The sequence below is a fragment of the Lemur catta genome, chromosome 10 (assembly GCF_020740605.2).
Source record: "Lemur catta isolate mLemCat1 chromosome 10, mLemCat1.pri, whole genome shotgun sequence".
Lineage (NCBI taxonomy): Eukaryota > Metazoa > Chordata > Mammalia > Primates > Lemuridae > Lemur > Lemur catta.
Window position 1 is genome coordinate 4,260,535 of NC_059137.1, and position 27,418 is coordinate 4,287,952.

General features: G+C 38.6%; 1 protein-coding gene across 3 annotated transcripts in view; it reads left to right on the forward strand.

Moving 5' to 3' along the window:
• The first annotated feature begins 11,003 nt into the window (after window positions 1-11,003).
• SETX (senataxin) overlaps window positions 11,004-27,418 on the forward strand; it is a 69,280-nt gene continuing 52,865 nt past the window's right edge. For all 3 annotated transcript variants that reach the window (XM_045563693.1, XM_045563694.1, XM_045563695.1), the window contains exons 1-5: window positions 11,004-11,092; window positions 12,010-12,125; window positions 19,515-19,698; window positions 20,712-20,922; window positions 22,653-22,762. In XM_045563693.1, coding sequence (XP_045419649.1) covers window positions 19,522-19,698; window positions 20,712-20,922; window positions 22,653-22,762 — 498 coding nt within the window. In that variant the 5' untranslated portion in view covers window positions 11,004-11,092; window positions 12,010-12,125; window positions 19,515-19,521. The remainder of the gene's footprint in view (window positions 11,093-12,009; window positions 12,126-19,514; window positions 19,699-20,711; window positions 20,923-22,652; window positions 22,763-27,418) is intronic.

Below are 27,418 nucleotides of genomic sequence, written 5' to 3' on the forward strand. Positions count from 1 at the left end.
TTTAACCACACCAAGACAACCACTCAGCCCACGGCATTACCTTTAGTTCAGCAGACACTACTGGCCACCTGCAGTGAGCCAGGTATTGTTAGGAGCTAAAGATATGAGAGCTGACTTGGGACCTGTTTTCTTGGAGGCTACACAATCCGGTACTTTCCGAACAGTTTCCTGTTTATTTTCTGAAATGCATGCCACCGGCAACCTTTGGCCTCACTGAGACAATCCGTTGAACCCACCCCTGTATTGATTTGGCAAACTTTTGTAACTTGGCAAAGGTATTACCTTCTTTGGATTTGTATTCCCAAAGGTCTTTGATTCAGCATGCATCCTGTGTGCTGGCTATGTTAACGGAAAAGGAAAGCCATCACCCGAGTTTTGCTGTACTGTAAGCTTACCCAGGGGAATCGCTGTTCCTATCTTTCAGCATTTCACACTTGCCTAACTTAAAAAACCATGATATGTCAGAGCATTTGAATATAATTACTGTTTGAGGTCATTGTGACCACAAAGCATCATTTTAATATGAGAGCTATACAGCATGTTAAAGTACTCAAATGATGTCTTCATTTGAGGCATAAATGCCCGCTACTTAATGCTTTTAATAACATAGTGCCACTGTGAGATGGAGCCAGAAGAGAAAAGGAATAAAAGGGAAAAAAAGGATGGATGTAAACTAATTATTAAGCAGATTTTACCGCAGCTTATATTTATGAGAAATCGTATTTTGGATGCCAGAGGGCAGCTGCAATCTGAAAGACCCAGCAAATGTATTTTGTTTTCTATTTTGTAGCAGATAATTGTCAATCACCAAAAAACATCTCTAATATTTGTAATTGTTGTATACAATATTTTTATTGAGGGCATTTTGCTCCTGCCTTTATTTTATAGCGCTTAATGAAAGTGACAAACTTCTAGGTGGGTTTCCTATAAAAGAGTCCAGGTAATATATGTACATAAACCATAAAAACAACATACCGAAGTATTTTAAAATTTGTGTATTTTCTACTTAAAATATTATTTACCTTAAAATTTGGGACTTTTTTTAAGTATTAAATTCAGTCAATTTTCTGGGGATTTTTTTGTTTTTTGTTTTTTGTTTTATGGTTTTTATAACTGAAATAACATTTCAAGGACACAAAAACATGGGTAAGTATTAGTACTTGATTTTTTAAAAAAATGCCGCTGCCTTATGTAATTTCTTTAAATAATACTTGCTATAAAAAAGGTATAATACCCCAATGATAAAATATTTCTAAACAGAAAATATACATTATTGACAGAAGTTTTAAAAGACAAATAAATGGGAGAATATACTATATTCATAGATACGAAGATAAGTACAAAGATGTTAATTCTTCACAAATTGATCTATAGACTCTATATAATAAAATTAAGGTATCAATAGGATTTGTTAGGAAAACCAATAAATTAATTCTAGGATTTATATGGGAAAGCAAACGGCCAAAAGTAGCCAATATGATCTTGAATAAAAACAAGGTGAGGGCGGGAGAGGTGGCTCACGCCTGTAATCCTAGCACTCTGGGAGGCCAAGGTGGGCGGATCATTTGAGCTCAGGAGTTTGAAACCAGCCTGAGCAAGAGCGAGACTCCGTTTCTATTGAAAAATAGAAATTAGCTGGACAACTAAAACTATATAGAAAAAATTAGCCGGGCATGGTGGTGCATGCCTGTAGTCCCAGCTACTTGAGAGGCTGAGGCAGAAGGATCGCTTGAGCCCAGGAGTTTGAGGTTGCTGTTAGCTAGGCTGATGCCATGGTACTCTAGCCAGGGGGACAGAGTGGGACTCTGCCTCAAAAAAAAAAAAAAGGTGAAAATATCTATGTGCAAAACACTAAGAGTCATTATAAATCTACAGTGATTACAACAGTTTAGCAATGGTGCAAAGATAGACAAATGAAACAGAAACGTATTAAAGACTCTTCATTTACAACAATGATGGCACATCAGAATTGTAGACAATGATATTTTCATTGCTATCCCCTAAGCGGCAAATAGCAGATGATCAAAAAATATTTCTTGACCAGCTAAGCAAGAGTGAGACCCCATCTCTACACAAAATAGAAAAATTAGCTGGGTGTGGTGGCACGTGCCCAAGTCCCAGCTATTTAGGAGGTTGAGTCAGGAGGATTGCTTGAGCCCAGGAGTTGGAGGTTGCAGTGAACTGTGATGACACCACTGCACTCTAGCCCAGGTGACAGAGTGAGACCCTGTCTCAAAAAAAAAAAAAAAAAATTTATTGAAAAAATGAACGGATTGATGAGTGCCGAGAGATGACTTTACCATAAAGCTACTACCACTGAAACTTGAGGGGCTATCACTTGCAAAGGCACTGCTATAAACTGTGTCCCCACAAAATTCATATGTTGAAATCCTAACTCCCAATATAATGGTATTAGGAGGGGGAGACTTGGTGGGTGATTAGGTGATAAGGGCAGAGTCCTCATGAATGGGACTAGTGCCCTTATAAACAAAGGCTCCCGAGGACGTTGGTACTTTGAGACAGGAGTCTGCCAACCTCCTCATTTGCCAGCAAATTATTAGGTCATTAAATATGAAATGTCTGCTTTTGAATTAAAAATGTAGTTTATTACATCTCAAACAAGAAGCAGTACAATTAAAGTATGCACCTAAACTATCAACACAGTTCAGCCATTGTAACAGTAGCTTGTTTATGCCAGCAACGAAGAAGCCTGGAGAGTGAGTGGCCATGAAATCGTGAAAGGTGTTTTCCACGGCTTGTTGAGAATTAAATATTTTTCCTTGCAAAAGGTGGTCCAAAGCTTGAAAGAAGTGGTAGTCAGTTAGTGCAAGGTCTGGTGAATACAATGGGTGACAGAGTTTCCAAGTCCAGGCTCTGTAGTTTGAGCAGCATTATTTGTGCGACATGTGGTCAAGTTTTGTCTTGTAAGAGGATAGGCCTGTCTCTATTAGCCAATTTCGGCTGCTAAATCGCAAGTATCCTCATCATGTCATCCAATTGGTTGCAGTAGACATCTGCTGTAATCAACTGACCAGATTCCATGAAGCTGTAGTGGATAATACCTGCGCTGGACCACCAAACACACACCATTAGCTTTTTTTTGATGAATATTCAGTTTAGGACTATGTTTCAGTGCTTCATGTTTATCCAACTATCGTGTCAAACTGCTGGCAATTGTCAAAAAGAGTCCATTTTTCATCACACATAACAATACAGTGTAGAAATGGTTCACCTTTATGTTGTGACAGCAAAGAAAGGCACGCTTTAAGATGATTTCTCTTTTGACACTTGTTTAATTCACACAGAACCCATCTATCTAGCTTCTTTACCTTGCCAGTTCAAATGGTCCAATATTGTTGGAATAGTAACATCAAACCTTGCTGCTAATTCACAGGTAGGTTGAGATGGATTCACTTCCACTATAGCATGTGTATTCATGCAGGTGCCTCATAGGAGGCAGAACCAAAGCTCTGGTTAGGAGACGAGTATATGAGAATTCTGTGTCTACTTAGCTGTGCCATTCCAATGTCAGAGCCCCAGTCTTTAGTTTTAACGGGGATCTAAATCTAGCCGGAATGTCAAGGCCCAGAGGAATAGAGCACCTCCAGTGGCCTCCTAAGCAGCTCTGCCAGTGGCCTGATTGCTTTTTGTCATGTTGGCCACCAGTTTGGGCTCAGACACAGCTTGTATTAGGGCCACTATTTTGGCAGCATACTTAATATCTTTACTTTTGGTAGCTTTCTTCTTGCCAGTGCTGTAATGATGTGCAGGCTTGCTGAAGCCCGAACTGCAAAGCACAATGGCGGTCTCCCATGCACTTCACCAGGCCCTGGGATTCATCCAGCAGGAGCTTGGTGGCCACCCCGAGCAGTGAGCTCTTGCTGCTCTCCCAGGTCCACCTCCTGGTCCTGCTGCAACAAGTTTCTCAGCCGCCTCTTGTCTGAGGCTGCCTCACTGCCACCTGGCCCCTCCCTTGCCATTTTCTGCCTGGCTTGCAGAGCACCAGGCATGGCTGGTGCTGGGGATCAGGTGGCACCCTGAGGAAGGGGCCCTTGTACTGCTTCTGTCCACCCAGCTAGTGCCAATTGAATCCCCACTGTCAATTTTGCCCAGGGCTCCTGTGAGGACATTTGAGGCAGGGAGGCCCGGGTCCCCTCCTTTGTCGTCTGAGTCCTGTACTTAAAAAACTATTTGCTTTCCTGGAGGCTTTCTGCCACTCAGAATCCTTTGCAATTTGGGGCAATGTTCCTTTCAAGGTACTTCTTTATAAAAAGGCAGTCTGGGGTGGCTTTTTTGCCCATTCCTTTTGACTGTCTCAAAGGACCTTGCCAGCTGTTCTTGCATATTCAAGCCCTCTATCTGATTTTGCCATAAATAGCCCTGCTATTTTGTGGTTTTCAGTGTAGAAGTTTTTTGCCTCCCCGGCTGAATTTATTCCTAGGCATTTTATTAGTTTGAATGCTTTTGTAAATTGAATTGTTTTTAAAATTTCTTTTGTGATTGTTCATTACTGGTATATAGAAATACAAGTGGTATAGTGAGATCACGTTCTTGAAAAAAAAACCTGAGTTTTTAGTCTTAATTTTGTGCCCTGTGAGTTTGCTGAATTCATTTATTATTTCTAGTAGTTTTTTGTACTCTTTTTAGAATTTTCTACATATAGGATCATGTCATCTGTGTGTATAATTTTACTTTTCCAACATGGGTGCCTTTTACTTTTTTTTCTTGCCTAATTGCTCTGGCTAGAACTTCCAGAGCAATGTTGAATAGCAGCAGTGAAAGCGGGCATCCTTGTCCTGTTCCTCATTTTAGAAGGAAAGCTTTTGGTCTTTCACTATTGAGTATGATGTTAGACATGGGTTTTTCATAGATGCCCATTATGTTGACAAAGTTCCCTTCTATTACTAGTTTTCTGAGTGTTTTTTTAAATTATGAAAGGATGTTGGATTTTGTGAAAGGAGATGTTTTTCCTGCATCGATTGGGATGATCATGTGGTTTTTTTTCCTTCATTCACTGATACGGTATATTGTATTGATTGATTTTTGTATGTCGGACCACACTTGCATTTCCAGGCTAAATACCACTTATTCATGGTGTATAATCTTTTTAATATAGTATTAGGTTTGGTGTGCTAGTATTTTGTTGAGGATTGTTGCATCTATATTCATAAGGGATATTGGTTTGTGGTTTTATTTTTTGTGATGTCTTTGTCTGGCTTTGGTATCAGTGTAATGTTAGCCTAATAGAATGAGTTAGGGTTTCTTCCTCTATAATTTTTGGAAAAGTTTGAGAAGTTTTGGTATTAATTTTTCTATAAAAGTTTGGTAGAACTCACCAGCAAAGACATCTTGGGCATTTCTTCATTGGGATATGTCTGTCCAGATTTTCTATTTCTTCTTGAGTCATTTTTGATAGTTTGAGTGTTTCTAGGAATTTGTTCATCTAGGTCAATACGTTGGCATGCAACGTTCCTAGTACTCTTTTACAATTATTTTCATTTCCATAAGGTCAATAATAATGTCTTCACTTTCATTTCTAATTTTGGTAATGTGAATCTTTTTCTTTCTTGTCAGTTTAGCTAAATGATTGCCAATTGTCACAGCTCAGGCTTCTATACCAGAATACAAAAGACTGGGTGGTTTAAGCAACAAACATTTATTTCTCACAATTCTAGAGGCTGGGAAGTCCAAGATTAAGCTGCTGGCAGATCTGGTGACTGGTGAGGGTACTCTTTCTGGTTTGTGGACAGCCATCTGATTTCTCATTGCATCCTCACATGGTAGAGAGCAGCAGAGAGAGAGGAAGCAAGCTCTCTTGTGTGTCTTCTCAGGGCACTAATCCCATTCTGAGGGCTCCACTCTTATGACCTAATTATCTCCCAAAGGAGCCACCTCTTAATATCATCCCCTGGGGGTTAGGGTTTCAACATATGAATTTAAGGGGGCCACAAACATGTAGTCCATAACACTTATTTTGCTAATCTTTTCAAAGAACCAACTTCTGATTTTGTTAATTTTCTCTATTGTTTTTCTATTTTTTATTTTATTTATTGCCACATATATCTTCATTATTTCCTTCCTTTGCTAACTTTAGATTCCCCTCACTCTTCTTTTCCTAGTTTCTTAAAGTGTAAGGTGATTTGAGATCTTTCCCCTTTTTTAAATGTAGGCATTTTTATGGGTATAAGTTTTCCTCTGAGCACTGACAGCCAATAAATCAATAACTAGCACAGCTGACAAACATGATAGTCTTTTCAAAATATGGTTGTGGAACAGCTGGATATACTAGTTATACACTTGGAAAAAGTGAATTTAGACTCCTACTTTATCCCTTACACATGGAAAAATCTGTATAAATTCTTAGGATACAAAATGCACTAACCATTAAAGAAGCAATTGATAAATTGGACTTCATCAAATTTAAAAACTTCTGTTCTATACTGTTAAGAACATCAAAATGCAAGCCACAGATTGGAAGAAAGTATTTGTGACAAATACATACAATAAAAGCCTCACGTCCAGAATATATACAAAACTCTTGCAACTTAATAATAAAACAAACAACCCAATCAAAAATGACCAAAGGACTTGTGCACAATTCACAAAAGGAAATATACTAATTGCCAATAACCACGTGACAAGCTGTTCTACATTGTTAGTTATCAGGGAAATACAAATGAGGTGTACTTCTAACTCACAAGAATGACTAAAATTAAAAAGATTCAAATAGGAAGTGTTGACAAGGCTGTGGAGCAAGTGAAACTCTCATACATTGCTTTACGGGAATATACAATGGTAAAACCACTTTTGAAAATGAGTTTATAATTTCTTATAAACATTATTTCCCCATAATCCAGCCATTCCATTCATGGATATTTATCCAAACTAAATGAAAACATATTTTCATTAAAAGACTTGTGCAGTAACACTCATAAAAGCTAAATTCATAATAGCCACAAACTTGAAATAACTGAAATGCCCGTTAATATATGAGTGAAAAAAACAAATTGTAGTATATCCATTTGATGAAATCCAATAATAAAAATGAACTTCTGACAATGCAACATCTTATGAACCTCATAAAGATTATGTTGAACAAAAGCAGACAGACCCAAAAGAATATACAATGTATAAGTCCATGGATATAGAATTCTAGAACAGGCTAGGTGAATCTATTGTGTTAGATATGGTAATAGCAATTAGATCAGTGGTTCTATCAGGTGAGTGGGGAGAAGGGCATTATTGCAAAGTGGCACAAGGGCACTTTCTGGGATAAAAAAAAATTTTATATCTTGATTGGAGATGGCTATGCTAAAGTGTAAAGTTATTAAGACTCATCAAACCATAAAATCCATGTATTTTGTGTATAATTATATATAAATGTATATAAATTATTAATATATTTATGTGTGTGTACATATACATATATTTGAGATAAGATCTTGCTATATTGCCCAGGCTGGAATTGAACGCCTGGGCTCAAGTGATCCTCCTGCCTCAGCCTCCCAAGTAGCTGGGACTACAGACACCCACCATCGTGCCCAGCTGTATATAAATTATATAAACATGATGACAATTAATGGAAGATGAGGTAAGAGTGAAGATGAACGATGACAAAATCAATGAAAATTATTGTAACAAAAATTCACTAATTCATCAAGAAGTGATCCTTTCAAATAGAAATAATGAGCAATAAGCTCTTGGATTGCTGATAATCCAAATAACATAGAGAAGTGAGTCACTTGACTAAACTGGGAAAATTGCTGAAATTTCATTTTTTTTACATAAAATACTGACAAATAAAATCACAAGATGTATCTGAAAATGAGAACATCTGTAATGACCTGGTAACTGAGTGTCACGAATTCAGAGTAGTCAGGTTCAATTATCGCACCAGGAAACTTTAATTGCTCTGAATCTTACAGCTTATGTGTGAAAGAAAGCTTATACAGCATTATCAAACTAGACCATTAATTTGTAGGAAACTTTTCTTTTTCTTTCTTTTTTGTTTTGTTTTTTGAGACTCTTGCTCTATCACCAAGGCTGGAGTGCAGTGGCAAGGTCATAGCTCACTATAGCCTTGAACTCGTGGGCTCAAGCAATCCTCCTGTCTCAGCCTCCAGAGTACCTGGGACTACAGGCACACACCACCACGCCTAATTTTTAAATTATTATTATTATTTAAGTAGAGACAGGGATCTCACTATGTTGCCCAGGCTGATCTTGAACCCTGGCCCCAAGTCGTCCTCCTGCCTCAGCCTCCCAAAGTGCTGGGATTACAGGGATTTGAAGGAAACTTTCCTAAACTCTTTTTTTTTTGAGACAGAGTCTCGCTGCGTTGCCCGGGCTAGAATGAGTGCCATGGCGTCAGCCTAGCTCACAGCAACCTCAGACTCCTGGGCTTAAGCGATCCTCCTGCCTCAGCCTCCCCAGTAGCTGGGACTACAGGCATGCGCCACCATGCCTGGCTAATTTTTTTTTCTATATATATTTTTTAGTTGGCCAGATAATTTCTTTCTATTTTTAGTAGAGACGGGGTCTCGCTCTTGCTGAGGCTGGTCTTGAACTCCTGACCTCGAGCAATCCACCCGCCTCGGCCTCCCAGAGTGCTAGGATTACAGGCGTGAGCCACCGCGCCCGGCCCCTAAACTCTTAATAAAATATTTTCAATCTTGCCAGAGAAAAGACAATTATCTTTCTAAGAAAATTATCTTATGTCTTATTGTTAATTCAGGTAAATCAAAGTGTATGCAGCCAAAATATGTTAACTGTTATCAAATTGTGTTGGCAGTTCAAATGTTATGCTATTTTTTTTCTGTTTCTTTGTAGGTTTTGTCAGTTTGGGTTTTTTTTTAAATAGAGACAGGGTCTTGTTGCCCTGGCTGGAGTGCAGTGGTGCTATTGTAGCTCATTGCAGCCTAGAACTCCTGGGCTCAAGCAATCCTCCCACCTCAGCGTCCGAAGTAGCTGGGACTACACAGGTGTGCTACCATGCCCTGCTAATTTAAAAAATTTTTTAAAGACTGTGTCTCCCTTTTGCCTAGGCTGGTCTTGAACTCCCTGCCTCAAGCAATCCTCCTGCCTCAGCCTCCCAAAGTGTTGGGATTACAGGCATGAGATACCATGCCAGTTTTGTCAGTTTTATAGATCTGTGATTTGTACTTATTTATTCATTCCAAATGAATATTAATTTTCATTTCTAATTTTGCCTTCACAAATCTTATTGCAGTGCTTCTGTTTAAGAACATCCTACAAATTGTGTAAGCTTAAGCTCTACAATCTCTGAATGCACCTTGGATCAATGAGTCTCAGGACATAATGTTGAGTGTAAAAACCAATTTGCACAAAAACGCATTCAGTATAATTCCATATCAAAAATTTAAAAGTATGCAAAACTTAATATGTTTACAAATAAAAACAAATATGAGAAGATTATAACGTAAGGCTCATAGAGAACTTCAGAGGCAAGATGAAATTATATGACTTCTGTTTACCCTAGGCACTTACACCTTCATGACACTTTTCTCCATAAAAAATAAAATGATAGTTTATGATTGTTGGTATAAAGACAAATATATTAATGTTATATAGTAAAACATTTTCTTCAGCGTAAACTTTCACTTTTTTTCCTGATTTTATAAGCAGTCAAAACATTTTGTGTGCCCATAAAACTATCTGGGTGCCTAGCCTGAGTTATCATGTTTATTAGTTAAATCTCCCTGCCCAGAATTCAGGGTAATGTTCTGTTTTATACATTGTGGTCAGTAGCCTGGCATTTATATTTTTTCATATATATTAATACCGTAATAAAATCAGTTTAAGGAATATACAGCTAAATCTATGTCATAAATTCTTCAAGGACATACATCACAATGTTAACTACAGTTTATTGGGGACATAGCAATTCAGGTGGTTTTTACCATCCTGTTTCTCTATTTTTTCAAAATTTTCAATAGCCATTTACGTCCTTTTAAAAAAGTATTACATAAATGTATTTTTAAAAGGATACATACACAATTTATAACACAGTGTAGTTTGAAACATTTTTGTAACTCTCTTATTTAAACACTTTCTTTGAATGTGGCCAAAATATTTGACAGGATGGAGAAAAACAAAACAGGAAAATAACGGTCTTCTCTTCCTTCGCTAGGAATCCTCAGATTGTTAAATTCCAGTAACGGACAACACGCCCTGCCAACAAGCCACGCCCCCTTACTGGAATGTTCCTTCCCCAGAGGTATCTCCCCCAGTTCTTCCTTGGCTTGCTCCCTCTCAGTCTCGAGTTGAGGCTCTCCTCGGTAAGACTGTCCCTGACTAACCTGAGTCGGGTCCACGTAAGCCTCTTCTTTTCTTTATAGCATGAATCACTGCTAGTAATTGTTTCGTTTTCCTTTCTCCGCTATTAGAATATAGGATAGTGGTGATGCTTCATTATCTGGGTCAGTAGTAGGCGTTAAAAAAGTGGGTAGGCTTTCCAGTGGATTTTACTCGTAGTATTCTGTATCGCTTGTATTCTTTACAATACTTAACGTATCCCTTTTCTGTAATATATATATTCCCCTGAAATTCCGTGTTTACGTAAGTTACGGTATAGTTTAGGTGGTCTTTAAAGGAAATCAGATTTCCTTTAACACACCCGCTGAAACACCTGAGCCGTTGAAAAGAGAAGAAAAAAGACGGAACGGAAACGGCGGGAAGGTAGGCCCGGACCTCTCCCCAGCCTAGCCGCATCCTGGGCCCCCCGGCCCGGAGGAAGTCACAGCTCAGCGGCAAACTTTTCCCCGGCCACTTGACGGGCACTCCTGATTGGACGGGCCCCAGCGGCCCGGAAGTGACGCCAGCGTCCAGCGCCTGGGTTGGCCCGCAGCGCCCCGCGGCACCTCTTCCCACGCCCCGCCCCTCGGCGCACCAAAACAAGAAAGCAGCGGCCGGGGCGGGGCCTGCGGACGGCGGACGCCGCGTGGGGGGCGGGGCCTGCCCTCACCGCGGCTGTGGGTTGGGCGCCCGGGGGGCTGGCTCGCACTTCCGCCCGCTGCTGGCTGTTGGGCCGAGGCATGGAGGTGGGCTAGCGGCTGTCGCGAGGCTGAGCGGGGTAAGGAGAGCGGCGGGCTCGACACTGCAGGCCAGGCGGGCGTGGGCGCGCGCGCAGCTTGTGCGCGCGGGATCGCGTCGAGTAACCGTCGCTGCGCGAGAGGCCGGGCGGGTGGGGGAGGGGCGGCGCGCTGGGCCGCTTCTCCCGGGAGGGCTGAGGAGGCAGGAGCACCCGCCGTCGGCTGGCGGGCCGCACTGTTGTCCTTCTGCACGCTGGGGGCCCGGGCTCTGGGACCCCCTTCGCTTCCCGCTGTCTACGCTGCGGTCTCGTGTGAGCTGTTTTTGCGGTAGGCACTGCGCAGTTTCCTTGGGGATGAGTGGGAGGGAGATCTAGCTGTGGAAAGTGTCCGTCCCCTTGACGCCCGCTCCTACCGCCCGCCCTTCCTACCTCTGGCCCCAGCATCTCTCCCTCTGGAGAGTCTGGTTCTCCCATTGGCCGCCTGGGCCCTCCCTCCCCTGCCTGAAGGCACTGGGGCGCTTCCAGCCGGCCGCGTGGGCTTTGTCCGCCCGGCCCACCCTTCGGCAGCGGTGGACGGGCACAAGATGCGCACAGCCTCGAGTGAAACGGGCTCGACTGCTGTAGGGGAAAAGCATTCTCCTACGAAGAGGACGAGTTTGCTATTTGATAACTGATAGAACTGTTACTGATGATCCTAGGACTGGTGTTATCTGCGCTTGGTAATTTGGGAAACTTTTGACTAAGTGCCCTGAGTGGGGACAGTGTCGTGTGGAACTGGGAGTCAGAATTGCACTTCTGCCCTTCATTTGTTACTTGTGTGTCCACAGACAAGTTGTGTAACCTTAACTTTTCTGAGCTTCCTCATCAGGTGGCAATATCTGTCTATATATATAGGATTGATACAGGGCTCAGATGAGGTAAAGAGTATAAAAGCCACTTTTGTTTCTTTTTAATTTCAGAAATGTTCTTTTGAGGCCAAAGTCTGGGTATATATGAATGCAAAGACTCACTCATTCACAAATAAGCCCAGCAGTCTCGACTGAGAGGATCACTTTTCTGTAGGCCATTTGCCCAGGTAATTATTTTTCTAAACAGAAGTTTAGACCACCAAGGTAAGTGCAATGATAGAAACATGTAACAGGTTCTAAGGAGATAGAGAAGATCATCAAAGGCAGACTGGAAGAGAGACAAGCCTCCCAGACGTGATGACGCTCTGATGGGTTGCACACTGGTTGTTCTCAAATCTAACTTTCTATCAGAATCACTTAGTGGAGTTCTTTAAAAGTGCAACTGAATTTTATCAACAGGATCTAATCATCTACATTTTTTTAAATAATGGCTGAGGTGAGTCTGATGTGTATTCAGAGTTAAGAACCAGGGAGAGAGGTGGATGTTCAAGGTAGGTGGAATAACTTTCTTAGAGGCAGGGAATGCCAGACATCTTGAATTATTTTAGGAAGAGCAGGTGGAGGGAGGTAAGTGTGGGGGAATAGCAAGAGATGATGCTGAAGCCAGATCATGGAGGGCTTGTATATTGAACTCAACAATTTGAATTTTATCCCAAAACTGTGGAGGAGTCATCATTTGTGCTTGTGAAGTCCAGTTTGTGCTTTATCTTCTGGCAGCATTTTGGAGGAAGAATTGGTGGTGATCAAACAAGAGGCAGAGAGATCATTTAGGCTTCTTAGTAATCTGGGCAAATAATGAAAATGTATTAAACTAAGGTAGTGGCAGTTGCACTTAGAAGAAGTACAGGTGTAATTAAGGAGGTAGAATCTGTTTAACTCAGAGATGGAGGCTGGAGGAGGAGGAGTCCATGGGATAATTCCCAGGTTATTGTTTCGAAAAGTGAATGGATAGCAGTGCCATCAGAGAAGAGAATAGATGATGAGTAATAGATTTAAGGGAAGGACTTTGTTCTGTTCTGGTTCCTTTGAGGTTCCTGTCAGACATGTGAGTAGAGATATACTGTATGCAGTTGGATATTAAATGTATTTATCTGGAGTTCTAGGCTAGGCTGCCATTTCTTGAGTAGTTGGAATATGGTGCATTTCATTAAGAGTTTTATGTATAGTCTTAGTCTTTGGGAAGCTTCAATATAGGTAGTAGTAGAAGCAGTGGTTTGAATTACGTCACCCAGAAAGAGAGTATTGATGAAGAGGTTTGAATTCTCAAGACAAGCCTTTGGAAACTATGATATTTAGATAGGGAACAAAGGAAGAGGTGATTGTGAAGGAGACTTGGGTAAAGGAAATGTCAGGGAAATGGTGAGTTGTAGCTAAGGGAAGCATTGTCAGCATTTTCTCTTAGAGGAGTCAAATGAAGAGCCTATTGGATTTGGTAATACAGAGATTATTAGGGATTTTTGCGAAAGCATTCAGTGGACTGTAAGGGTAGAAGCCAAGTGCAAAGGTGCTGAAGAAGTGGGAGGTAGTAAATCTAAATTACTTTTTTAAGATGTTTTGCTGGAAAGCGTAGAGGAAAGGGATTGCTATTTGAAGTTTCTGTCTAGCTAGTATTGGGAAGTGATATCCTGAAGATAAGTCTGTGAAGGTTACAGCTATACCTGGGGTAAAGCATCCTCTATTTTTGACAAATCAGCTCTCTTTTTGGTTGGTGCTCAGAGAAGTGCTCTTATTTCTGTCCTGAAGCTTGGATATTGTCTGGACACCCCCATTTGTGGTTCAGTAATGATTCCAAGCAGTTATAGTCCGATGGAGTTTACAAAATAGACCTCAGGAGGATCCCAGTTGTACAAAAACTTAACAGGATTCAGTCATTTAGAAGCAATAATTTCTCCCTAAAAGAAAAATTTAAGTAGACCCTATTGAGATTTCCTGGGCTTAGCTATCAGGCCAATGATGATTTTAAATTTGGGGACATAACCACACACATCATAGCTTTTTGAAGAAGGATCATGGAGGCCAGGCGTGGTGGCTTACACCTGTAATCCTAGCTAACTAAAAATATATAGAAAAAATTAGCCAGGCATGATGGTGCTTGCCTGTAGTCTCAGCTACTCGGGAGGCTGAGGCAGGAGGATTGCTTGAGCCCAGGGGTTTGAGGTTACTGTGAGTTAGGCTGACGCCACAGCACTCTAGCCCAGGCAACAAAGTGAGATTCTGTCTCAAAAAAAAAGAAGGATCACGGAAGCATATGTGTCTGTTGTTGACGTACCCTGGATTCCATGGCACTTAGCTGTTCGAGGCAGTAAGTCTCATCTAGTTTGAGAAAATTACTCTTGCTTTTTGGGTTGTGGAAGTAGGCTAGCTCTCTGAGTCAAATAAAAAACAAACTCTGTAATTTTCTTAATAGAGGGTTTTTTTTTCCCTGTTTTGTTAATTCTTTTAAAGTATACAACATTTTATTTGCACTTTAGTCCCTTAAGTTTTTGAAGTTTAAATTGACTGCAGTATGTTACCTGCCAAAATCATGCTGAAAACAATTGATGTTGGCCAGGCGTGATGGCTCCCGTCTGTAATCCTAGCACTCTGGAAGGCCCAGGCTGGACGATTGCTTGAGCTCAGGAGTTCAAGACCAGCCTGATCAAGAGCAAGACCCCATCTCTACTAAAAACAGAGAAAAATTAGCTAGGTTTGGTGGCCTATGCCTGTAGTACCAGCTACTTGGAAGACTGGGCAGGAAGATCGCTTGAGCTCAGTTTGAGGTTGCTGTGAGCTAGACTGATGCCATGGCACTCTAGCCTGGGCGACAGAGTGAGACTCTGTCTCAGAAAAAAAAAAAAAACATTGATGTTTGAGAAATCTTCATGGAGTTTCACTTTCTATTCTTAAATCTTCTTAGTTCACTTTCCACATTGAATCAGATCACCGGAAAAAAAACAGCTTCCTCAAATTGTTAACGTCTTAGTATTATGGTATTGGCCATTTAGGTGTAAGTAATTGTTCTGTGAATAAAATAATTTTATATTCTGCAAAAACATAGCAAAGAACTTATGCATTATGTTATTTGGCATTCCTTCATCTGCAGTGCCCTTGTACAAGTTAGGCATTAATGAAATGTAATTAAATTAGAGTTAGTGTCGGGAAGTCAGGAAAGGGCAGGACTCTGCAGCTGAACTTGCACACTTTTTTTTTTTTTTGGTCTGGATGGGAACTGGTAAACTCATAGTGTCTTTTACTCTGCTTTGCACGAAGCTCCTAGGGTAGAACTTAGTGAAATTAAACTTCTTTTAAATAAGTTTTGATTTCTCAAAAATTTTTGAAATCTCATTTTTAAATGTCCTTTTCTGTATTTTAATGTTGATAGCTACCCAAATTGTTTTTCGAAACAAGAAGAAAGTATACTTCAGAAGCATAAATAAAAATAATATTAAATTTAAAAAATTAATTCACAAGACAAATACATGTATTTGATTATACTTAGGCATTTATGTATATAATTAATCATGGGTATAAGAAGAAATTAGAGAATTTTCTAAAAACAGTTTATTTTAGAAACTGATATTGTGCCACAAAAGCCTTAGCAGTAAAGCATAGTTTCTGTTGAGATGTTATTGATTTCCCATTAGCAGAGATTATGTACTCTGAATTTTAGGGTGATACTCATTGAAAAATCTCACACTGTCAAATTTCCCTACCCCGATATTCAGTGACTTTGCTTAGGTTTCTTAACCTTTTATTGTCCCTTTTTTTCCTTGAAAGGAGACTTTTTTGACAGCTTTTCTAATTGCCCCTCCCATGAATTTTAATAGCACCAATATATTATGTATCTCTTTACTATGTGTCTGGGCTTTATACATGAAAAGAGTAGGAATTTTTCATGTCCCACTAACCAATTTTCATCCCCTTTAGGGTGATATCACCCCTGATGAGAATGCATGGGTTAGATCCATTCAGTTTATGAAATGAACTTCGTTAAGTTTGTAGTTGGTTTTGTAATCTCCCCCCCCCTTAGGTTGATATTTACCTCTCTTGGATAGTTAAAGTCAAGTTTCTCAAGATAGGTCTGTTGGATAGTTTTCTGGCCAGTTCCCAATAAACCATTATTTTCATATGAAACAACACTGAATTCTCCTTGGGTGTGGTTTTCTTCCTTTTGTTGCAGACTGGCAGATAATTATTTAGATAATACACAATGTGGGTTTGTCTGAGTTTTTTTTTTTCCCATGAATCGTCTGGGGTCATGGGTTTTTAGGAAGGGTTTTTTTCAAACCAGATTTTTTTTAGGAAGGGTTTTTTTCAAACCAGAGTTTAGGTTACCTCCTTATCACATTATGTCAGGGATTGTCAACAAGGCTTATCACCGGTAAGGTTGTGTTTGCTGGTGTCTCCATGCTTCTTCCTTTTCCAAACTCTTCTTCAGAGGTGATTCACTAAGTTCAGCCTGTACTGGGCTTGGGGGTTGTGGTTAAGCTTCACCTGAAACAGAGAGTATCTATATATATTATTTGGAATTCCATATGTAGCCAATACCATAATATTAGGAAGTTAACAATTTGAGGAAGGTGTTTGTTTTTCCGGTGATGTGATTCAGTGTGGAAAGTGAACTTAAGAAGATGTAAGAATAGAAAGTGAAACTCCACAGAGATTTCTCAAACATCAATTCTTTTAAGCATGATTTTCGCAGGTAACAGATTGCAGTCAATTTAAACTTTAAAAACTTAAGAGACCGAACTGCAAGTAAAATGTATACTTTAAAGGAAGATTTGTCCCTCCTCTCCCGTCTTTCAGTCATTTATTTATATCAGTATAGATTCGTATATGTTTATTTTGTACTTTGGGTTATAATCCAATATTACATTATTTATTTTGTTCAAATTGTTTCAGCTTTAGCCACAGGGAGCTATTCTAGTTGACTCTATGGCACTAGAAGATCCTCTAGACCTACTTTGCATTTTCCCTGCCCCAGCCTGTTTATCTGTTTAGTGCATTATCAGTGAAGACATTTGCTTTTTATTTAGCCACAATATACTGTTTGCTAACAGCTTTCTGTTAGCTTTTTTGTTTCTTTCTTTCTTTTCTTTCCTTTCTTTCTTTCTTTCTTTCTTTTTTTTTTTTTTTTGGCAGGATATTGCTCTGTTGCCCTGGCTGGAGTACAGTGGTGTCATCACAGCTCACTGCAACCTCAAACTCCTGGGCTCAAGTGATCTTCCTGGCTCAGCCTTCCAAGTAGCTGGGACTACAGGTGTGCACCACCACACCCAGCTAATTTTTCTATTTCTTTGTAGAGAACGGGGTCTGTTAGCTTTTAGATGTATTTAGTTATAGGAATAAGAATGTAGGATTTTAGCTTATTTTTGTTATACCTTTTTAAAGCTGGAGACGTCTTTGGATACTGGCTTCCATCCTATTTGCTAATCCTTTCAGTTTTATACCGTCTGCATTTCTGATAAACCCGCCTTATAGGTCTTCATTCAAACTTTTGAACAATTTCGTTCTTGGGATTTCCTGTTTCTTGTTACTGTATTGCTACCTCTCTGTCTTTGAGATTGCTAGGATTTGGAAGATTATTTCATTTTAACCCTTTTACTTTTGAGTTTATACTGTAGAGGTTCTGATGGTTTTATAAAAACAAAGTTGAAGAAGGTCAGAACTATAAGTGTTAAACTTAGTAGCAATAAGTTAACATTTGTAGCTATTAGAGTTTACAGTGCATTGAAGAACAGTGGATTAGGGGCAGCAGTTCATACTTAAGTATATACAAGTTCATATAAGTCCTTTATAAACAAGAGAAAATCCTTCTTTGTGTCAACCTTAATAACCAGATTCAGGCAATATAATTAAATACTGAGTTTATTTGAGTGCAAAATTTGAGGATGGCCACTTGGGAGAACACAGACTCTAAAAGATGAAGTTAGTGCTCCAAAATGGAAAGAGGTTTGAGGGCCATTTATATAGGCAGTGTCTGGGGAAGCTTAATAAGATTTCAACATTTTCTGTACAAGGTTAGTGTGTAGTTACAGCAATTTGGTTATAGGCAGTGTTCCTTTTGGGAAGGATATGTTTAACATTCCACATTATGTGTGTAGTAGTCTTGGGTCTTTTATCCCAGTCATGGGGTCTTTTATCTCAGATGTCATCTGGTCTGAACCAGCCACAAGAAAAGAAGGAATTTAACCTATAGCAAAAGGTCAGTAATTAAGAGGTCAAGTTCCATAACTGTCTCCAAAGATCAGTCTTCCTTAGGACCTAACAACTTTTATTTATTTATTTTGAGACATGGTCTCGCCCTATATTGCCCAGGCTAAAGTGCAGTGGCTTGATCGTAGCTCATTGTAACCCTGAACTCCTGGGGTCAAGTGATTCTCCTTCCTCGGCCACTGGGACTAGCTGGGACTACAGGCATGTGCCACCATGCCTAGCAATTTTTTTTTTTTTTTGGTAGGGATGGGATCTTGTTATGCTGGCTGGTTTTGAACTCCTGAGCTTAAGTGTGAGCCACTGTGCCCAACCATGACAACTTTCAGAAGCTCCCAATAGACTATCCATTTTTCTTTCACATTTATATGAGTTTTTGTTATTTGCACAAGTTATATTTATGGATTTTTATGTTTCCAGAGATTTCTGGAACATGGCTTCTGGGAATGCAAAAGGATTCCTGAGCTTTTTCCTTTGACTCTCATACATTACTATAACACAACACTTCAAAATCTTTTCTTTGAATATGTTGATTAAGGCTATTTCTCTGTGTATTTTCCATAAGTACTACATAGTTTGGAGCCTTTTCTATAGCACAACTATATATTGCCTTATTGTTAGGGTTAAGGTGGGGTGGGAATTCGTATGTGCTTGTGAAAGAATTCTCAACAAAGAGATTAGGATATAAAGAAGTTAAAAAGTTTATTTTACTTTCTCTGAGAGAGAGGGGAAAGAGGTCCGGCACATGAAAGGAAGAAGGGGAAGTGCTGGATTAGGAGGAGCTGGAGGGTTTTATGGAGACAGAGAAAGGGGGAAAAAATGGTGGTTGCTGCTCGGCTGATAATAGAGCCTCTTCTATTGTCAGACAAACAGCAACCACCATTTTCACTGCTGGGTCTGAATTTCTTTGGCAAGGAGAATTTACACTTTCTGTCTGCTCAGCTGTTTTCAGATGCTGTGTAATGATCACCACAGGTGATCAATTTGTGAGAGAGCTCATGTGATTAATCTTAAAGACAGGAGTTAAGGTACATGCCATTACTTAGAGACTGCGGGTTAGATAATTTATTTTTCCCTATTAGCTTATTAGCAAGGCCATCCTGTCACTTATGATGTTTGTTAGAAATACAGTGCTTTCATTTCTCAATATTTTTTATGTGTCAGAGATAAAAGATTTTTAAGAGTGGGCACAGATTTGAGCTTAGTCAGTGATAAGCTAGCCAGCAGCATGTTCTGGCTGTGAAGGAACATTTTAAGTTGAAGACCAGGGTCACAAGTAGGAAGTATACCTCTTTATCACATAGAATAGGCCTGAAATGTTAATTTTTTCTTGAGTCTTTAGGTGTCATCTTTTCTGGCTGTAGGTGCAGAATGACCACATGTTGTTGGTGTACACCAGGTGGTGGTTCCACCGTTGACTTCTTAAAGTGCTATGTGTCTAAGACCCAATCCAGTGAATTTCAAACAGCTGATGAAGACCTCTGCTACTGCTTAGAGTGTGTGACTGAGTACCACAAAGCAAGAGATGAATTGCCATTCTTGCATGAGGTAATTTATATTAGATGGGCAGTATTTTTCAGAGCTTGATAAATAGGAAGAGAATAAGTTTGAGCTCTGTGGAAGCATTTGCAGAAATGATGATATGATTTAAACTTTGAAGGCTAATATACCTCAAGTACCTAACTCATTACCTGGCATATAGTAGGTGCTGAGTAAATGCTTATCACTGATGGAATTGAATTAAAACCTAAATCAGAATTTTATGATCTGTCACATTTAGTCATTTTGGTATAAAGTAATTTTATCAAATGAAGTCATGGGGGTGGTTATTTTACTCTTTTATGACAATGTATTTGTCAGTGCTACATTCTTGAATCTGAATGACATGAGATTTTTTTTAATTGGTTAATAACTTTCTTTCTTTTTTGTTTTTTTTTAATGGGTAAATGGTATAAACCAAAGGGCATGCACATTTTCTAGTCATAGTAACCAAAGTGAAAGATATAATTCTAAATATGTGGCTTGGAATATTTGGTTTATTACATTTATCTGATGAAAAACAGAACACAAACCATAGAGACATGTATGGTATGTAGAGGAGGAGGAAATTAGTTATGAATCTGTGTTGAGAAACTTGCATTTTATAAAGTTTTCTAATTGTGAAGCTATCCAGTGGCTTTATGCTAAAGCTGCTGTTCTAAGGTAAGAACTATGGCTAGAACACAGAAGGGAAGGCACAGAAGGCCTACCTCACGACTTTGACAAAAATGTCCAGATTCTCATTTCCTTTTGAATAGTATAGTTGATAAGAATGTTGACATAGTTGTAGCAAAACTCTGCAAGAAAAGTGTTTAAACATCTCATACTCTGTGTATTCAAACTCTTATCTCATAAAAGTGGCCCTGATTAGATAATTTTTCTTCAAATAAATCTAATATATGATGTACAGTAGTTTAAATTTCTGAATTTTTATACTTAGGAAAAGGCTTTCTAGAATGACCATCACATCCAGTATATTATGTTGATATAAAGCACACTGCCCATTTTTCTTTTCTTTTTAGGTTTTATGGGAATTAGAAACCTCACGTCTCATAAATCACTTTGAAAAATCCATGAAAGCAGAAATTGGAGATGATGATGAATTATATATAGTGGACAACAATGGAGAGGCACAACTGTTTGACTTTACTGGCCAAGACTTTGAAAATAAGCTTCGAGTTCCTCTTCTTGAAATACTCAAATATCCTTACCTGCTTCTACATGAACGTGTTAGTGAGTATCATTGGTGTTCCTCAAGTTATATTAGTTTTATTATTTTAGATTGTAAAAATTTAGGTTTATATTGAAAATTTGTGTACTAAACATATTATTAAGATACTGTTTCTTAATAGTATGGATCTCTCAAAAGTAAAGGCATTTTCCTACTGTATCAAATCTAATAAAATAACAGTACCTTTAAGGCATCTAAAATCTAGTCATAGTAACCAAAGTGAAAGATATAATTCTAAATATGTGGCTTGGAATATTTGGTTTGTTACATTTATCTGATGAAAAACAACACAGACCATAGAGACATGTACAACATGTAGAGGAGGAAGAAATTAGTTATGAATCTGTGTTGAGAAACTTGCATTTTATAAAGTTATCTAATTACGAAGCTATCCAGTGGCTTTATGCTAAAGCTGCTGTTCTAAGGTAAGACCTATGGCTAGAACACAGAAGGGAAGGCATAGAAGAAATTAGAAATTATTCACATTTTCCTAGTAGTTGCAAAATGTATTTTTGGCTGGTTTGTTTAAATTAGAGTCCAGTCAGGGATCACACATTGCATTTGGTTCATAGTTTTCATCTCTTTTAATTCAAAACAATCTACAGTTGACCCTTGAACAACATGGTTTTAAACTATGTAGGTCCAATTATACTGGGATCTTTTTTCCTACCAAATCTGGATCAAAAATACAGTATTTGTGGGATGAAAAACCCTGCATATACAAAGAGCCAACTTTTTGTATATGCAGGTTCCTCAGGGTGACGCAGGATTTGAATATATGTGGATTTTGGTATGTGGGGGGTGTCCTGGAACCAGTCTCCTATGTATATGTACCAAGGGACAACTGTATTTAGACACACACACACACATGATTTTTTTTTCCGTGTCATGAATTTGACTTATTGAGGAGACCATAGAGTTGTCCTACAGAGTGACGTTCTTTATGGACTTTTCTGATTTCCTTCTTATGTTATTTAACTTCTCTATTTTCTGTATTTTTAATGAACTGAAAAGTAGATCCAAAGATTTGATTAGATAAATCAATCAAAGTAGTTAGATTTTTAAGATTCTAAGAAGGCATTTTTCAAACTTTATTAAAGAATAATATATCCAGAAAAGCATATAAACTTGATGAATTTTTACAAATTAAACACAATGTGTATAGCCAACATCCAGATCAAGAAACATCAGCATCCCAGAAGCTCCCCTCATGTTTGTCCCGTCATTATTTCCCTCAGTCCCAAAGCCAGCCACTATCGCTAGCATAATATTTTTTGCAGCTTGACACACTAAAATTGATAGATCTGTTAGGGTAAGTGGATTATTCAATAAATAGGAGTGGGACAACTGGGGGGAAAAGCTGACTTCGTTCTTCACTGCTGTGCCAGATAAAGTCCAGGTGGGTCAAAAGGTAAAATCCAAATGGAATTGGAACTATAACTATATTTCTAAGAAGATAACCTGTGAAGATAATTGCCAAGTGTAAAAAAAGAGATATATTCTAGTAAAGTCAGAATAATTCCTAAGAATACACTGTGATGAACTGGTAAGTCTGTCAGATAGGTGAGTATTGTTCCTGCATTTACATAATAAGCATTTTTATGCCTCAGTATGAAAAAAAAGAACAAATTTTCATTTCTTTACAGAGCAACTGAAGGAGCCAGATTTAGGAAATCTTGATAAGTTGATAAGATTTATATCTTTTATTTACTGCCTTATTTTTTCTGTTTAGATGAATTATGTGTTGAAGCACTTTGTCGGATGGAACAAGCCAATTGCTCCTTTCAGGTGTTTGACAAACATCCAGGGATCTATCTGTTCTTGGTCCATCCCAATGAAATGGTGAGTATGAGCGTTAGGCAATGGAAGGATATATTTTATTTTTGTACCTATAGGTAGTATAATAGGATTCTGTTTTGGTGTGAATTTTGCTTAAAATGTTTGCTGAAATTTTTCTTATTTTAAAATTACTACAGTTAAGTAGAGAGTCAAAGAAGAAGGGACCCAAGAGGGTAGGGGAATAATTCGTGGTGGGTAATGCTTGAGCTTAAAATACAAATAGGGGAATAATTTGATTTTCTTTCAATATATTGAATTGATGAAGAGGGACTCTTCTCTCTGGCTTTTCTTACCTTCTTGCCTCACTCCAAATGCGTGGAAATATCAGTTAAAATGTTTGAAAAATTATTTCAGTAATAGATGGGATTTAAAACAAGGTGAAAGGAGAAGTTCCCTGGGAAATTCCTAGGTGTTAGAAATGAAGGGGGACATACAAGTCAGAACAGTGGTAAGGAACAGAAGCAGAGAGCACGTCAGAGCATGGAAACCTGACATGCTTATGGCTCATCACCACATAGGGAGGCGTTCTTTCCTGCAGGTCTCCTGCACTTGGGTACCTAGAACTGAGTTGCCACATTAAGCCAGAGGCCATGAACAGAAACATAAAGTAATAAATGGGTGAAAACCTGTAGGCCTGGGTAGCTGTAGGTAGCTGGGGATTCAGCTTGTGCAGGTTAATAGGAATTAGAAGTATACTCCAGGCAAGACAAAGAATCAGAGCCAAGCTCTGTGCTTTAAACAAGGGTGGGGCTCCTGTCTATGAAAGAAGGTTGACAAAATATGAAAAGCTCGACTGGCTATTTAAAGCAGTGTACATATAGAGGAAGCAGGTTTTGTCTTGTAACCAAGACCTGGACCAAGCATTTGCAAGCTTGATGACTGAGTCTGCAGTATCCCTTATGTGACCAAAGGTTGGGAATCCTGAGCTACTGATACCAGACCTACTTCTGGAGTCAGATTCTGAGGGATGGATTTAGATAATCCCAAATTTATGTTTAGGAAGAGTTATGGAAGGAGGTGTAGTTGGGGAGGGACACAGAATCCGTCCTTGTAGGATAACCTGGCAGACCAAATCCCTGAAAAACACATGAAGAAAACGATTGCTAAGATAGATAGCCAAGACCAGCACTGTTGGTCGTTTCTTTAAAGAAGAACTTGAAAGAGAAAATGGAGAAAACTGGGAGAAACTCTGATTTGACAAGGGCTGTTTTGAATGGTGAATGTGGGAGCCAGGGAGGAGACATTCCTGTTGTCTGGCTGTGGGAGGATAAAATAGGAAAGGTTCTACTTTCAGTGCTCCTTTACCATTGCCTTGGATAAGCAGTGTTTGTACTCATACCTGTGGCAACTCAAAAATCTGATCCAGGTGAAGGTAAGAATAAATCAGGATTGTGCATAACCCTAGTGTCTTTGAGATGCTGTGACAAGCAGCTGGGGACCACTGATAGACTTCAGCACCATCTCTTCTCAACACCCAGGACTGGGGAATTACAGCCCAGTAGTGTCTTCTAATGTTGCTTCACCCTGGGAGTAAGGGTGATTACCTGAGCTTGAAAATTAAAATGTACGGCAATGAGTGATTACTGTTTGTCTGGCTTGGGTTTTATCCACCATTCTCACCCCTGAATTCATTGGGAGTAAGCCAGACTGGGGTTTGGCCACCTTCTATAAGCACTGCCTGATAGGAGCCAATACCCCAGAGTGAAAATGAATTCACAAGCTAAAAATAACAGACATAGGAAAAATATAAAGATTTCAGTAGAATCAGAAATATTAGAACATTTGTCCAGTAATTTAAAATTATTATAATAAACATGCTAAAAGAAATAAGGGAAGATGTTAATATGAAATGAGAACAGAAAACATAAGAACTGAACAATTGCAAGATTTGAAAAATATGATTTAAAATAAAGGTTTCAGGAGATGGGATAAATAATGTAATGAGTACAGCTGAGAAAACAATTTACTGAATTAGAAGGCCAGGTTGAGCGAATCTCTAAGGAAGAAGAAAAAGACAGAAGTAGAAAATATAAAAAATGCTAAGAGATATGGAGATAGAAGTAGTAGTGTTAACATAGATGTAAAAAGTCCCAGAAAGAGAAAAATAAAAATCAAGATGAGGAGATATTGGAGAAATAATGCAGGTAAATTTTTTGGAATTAAAAAACAGCAGACAGGCCAGGCGCGGTGGCTCACGCCTGTAATCCTAGCACTCTGGGAGGCCAAGACGGGTGGATCACTCGAGGTCAGGAGTTTGAGACCAGCCTGAGCAAGACTGAGACCCCGTCTCTACTAAAAATAGAAAGAAATTATCTGGCCAACTAAAAATATATATAGAAAAAATTAGCTAGGCATAGTGGCGCATCCCTGTAGTCCCAGTTACTCGGGAGGCTGAGGCAGAAGGATTGCTTAAGCCCAGGAGTTTGAGGTTGCTGTGAGCTAGGCTGACGCCACGGCACTCACTCTAGCCCGGGCAACAGAGCGAGACTCCGTCTCAAAAAAAAAAAAAACAAAACAGCAGACTGCTAATTGTAATGGCCTAATGGCCTATATCGAGTATCAAAGAGGAGAGAAGGAAAACCACACCTAGGTAGAATTAGTGAGAACATTGAGAACATCAAAGACAAATTCGAAAGGTTCTCCAAAGAAAAGATCACATGCAAAGACATAATAATCAGATTGACACCAGATTTATAGCAGTCACATTGAATGCAAGAAGACAGTGGAGTGGAAAGAAAAGAGTTTAAAACCTAAAATTACATCTCCAGCCAAACTCATTTGAATTTGAGAGCATAATAAAAATATCTTATTCCTATAAGGTCTTAGAAGGTTTGCCACACAAAGACCCACACTGAATGAAGTACTTAGAAGAATCTACAAGGTGTTGCAAGTGATGTATAAAGTTGACTGAATACTGTGGTAAAGTTTATTATTTTAAAAAAGCCTAAGTTCAAAGAAAGTGAATATACTTGGAGCATCCCTAATCTCAAAATCCTAAATGGTCCAGAATCTGAAACTTTTTAAATGCTGATGTGATGCTCAAAAGGTCATGCTTGAAGGATATGCTCATTGAAGGATTTCAGATTTCAGATTTTTGGGTTAGGGGATGCTCAACCAATAAGTATAATGCAAATATTCCAAAATCTGGAAAAATTCAAAATTCAAAACACTTCTGGTCTCAATAATAACTTGGAATAGGCAATATCAACATGGTGGGGTTACCAGGCAAGGAGACCAAAGATGTGAGAGCATGCATGCTAAATTTTCATCCTATTAAGGACAGAGATAGATATGAATTATTTTAAAAAGCAAGAAATGCTTTAAAAGAAATAAAAAGGTTCATATATAATAAAGAGACTTAAGGATATCAATATTTAATGTAAATTGGCTGAATTTGTTAGGTAAAGATCAGATTAGATTACAAAAGAAATAAAATCTAGCTAGATACTGTGAGATACATCTAAAACATAAGGGCACGGTAATGGTTGATACGTAAGGGATGGAAAAAGAAGTAATAGGCAAATACCTAATAAAGCATTGTTGAAGCTATAGTATTATCAAGTAAAATAGCCATTAGGACAGGGATGGATAAGATTAAGAAATAGGCTAGTTAAAATCACTTCAAAGTAGATGTTGCAGTTATGGACTCTCACCATACCCTCTTCATTATTGATGAGTCAGTACGCAAAATCCAGGAAGGATATCAGATATCTGTATAAGACAGTTTGTAAGCTTAATCTGATGGATCACGTATGAGCTGTGCATCTAACCAGTTTTTCAAATATACAGTAAACATTACAAAAATGAAAATATACTAGACCATAAGTGAAAGCTTCAGTGCATTTCAAGGACTTGATATCATATATACTATGATCTTTGAGCATAACACAATGTAGATAGACGTTAATAATAAAAAGTTAAATAAGTTTCCACATGTGGAAATTAATACATCCTTTAAAAAGAAAGAAATCATAAAATTAAAAAATACAACCAAATTATAATGAAAATGCTACTTAGAAAAACTTGTAGGCTGTAGCAAAAGAGGTGCTTTGAGGGAAATTTATATCTTTAAGTGATTATTGGAAAAGAGGAAAGTCTGAAAATTAATGAGCTGATTAATCCTCTTAAGAAGCTAGAGAACAATGGAATAAAACCCAAGAAAGTGGAAGTAAGGAGATAAAAAGTGAGTGGAACTCATTGGAGCAAAATTTGCACAAAACAGAGACAATACACAAACCTAAAAGTTGGAAAAAATGAACAATATTGTATAGTTCAGATAAGAATGATCAAGGGAAGTAGAAATATGTGAATGAAAAGGAGGAGATACTATAAACTAAGTGGAGATTATCTGGATAATAGAATGTTATGAACAAGTATATGCCAACAGTTTTGGAAATTCAGATTAAATAGAAAAATTCCTAGAAAAATATAACTGCTTGCATATTATAACTATTAAGGGCATTGAGGAACCATTGGTAAGTCTTCCCACAATGAAAACATCAGGCTTAGATGGTTTTATAGGAGTTATACTTTCCAGGAATATATTATCCTAATTTTATGCATCTCCTTCCAGAAAGAGTACTTGGAAGTATATTCTATGAAGCCAGTGTTACACTGTAACAAAATGACTAACACATTAAAAGAAAAGTAAATTACAGT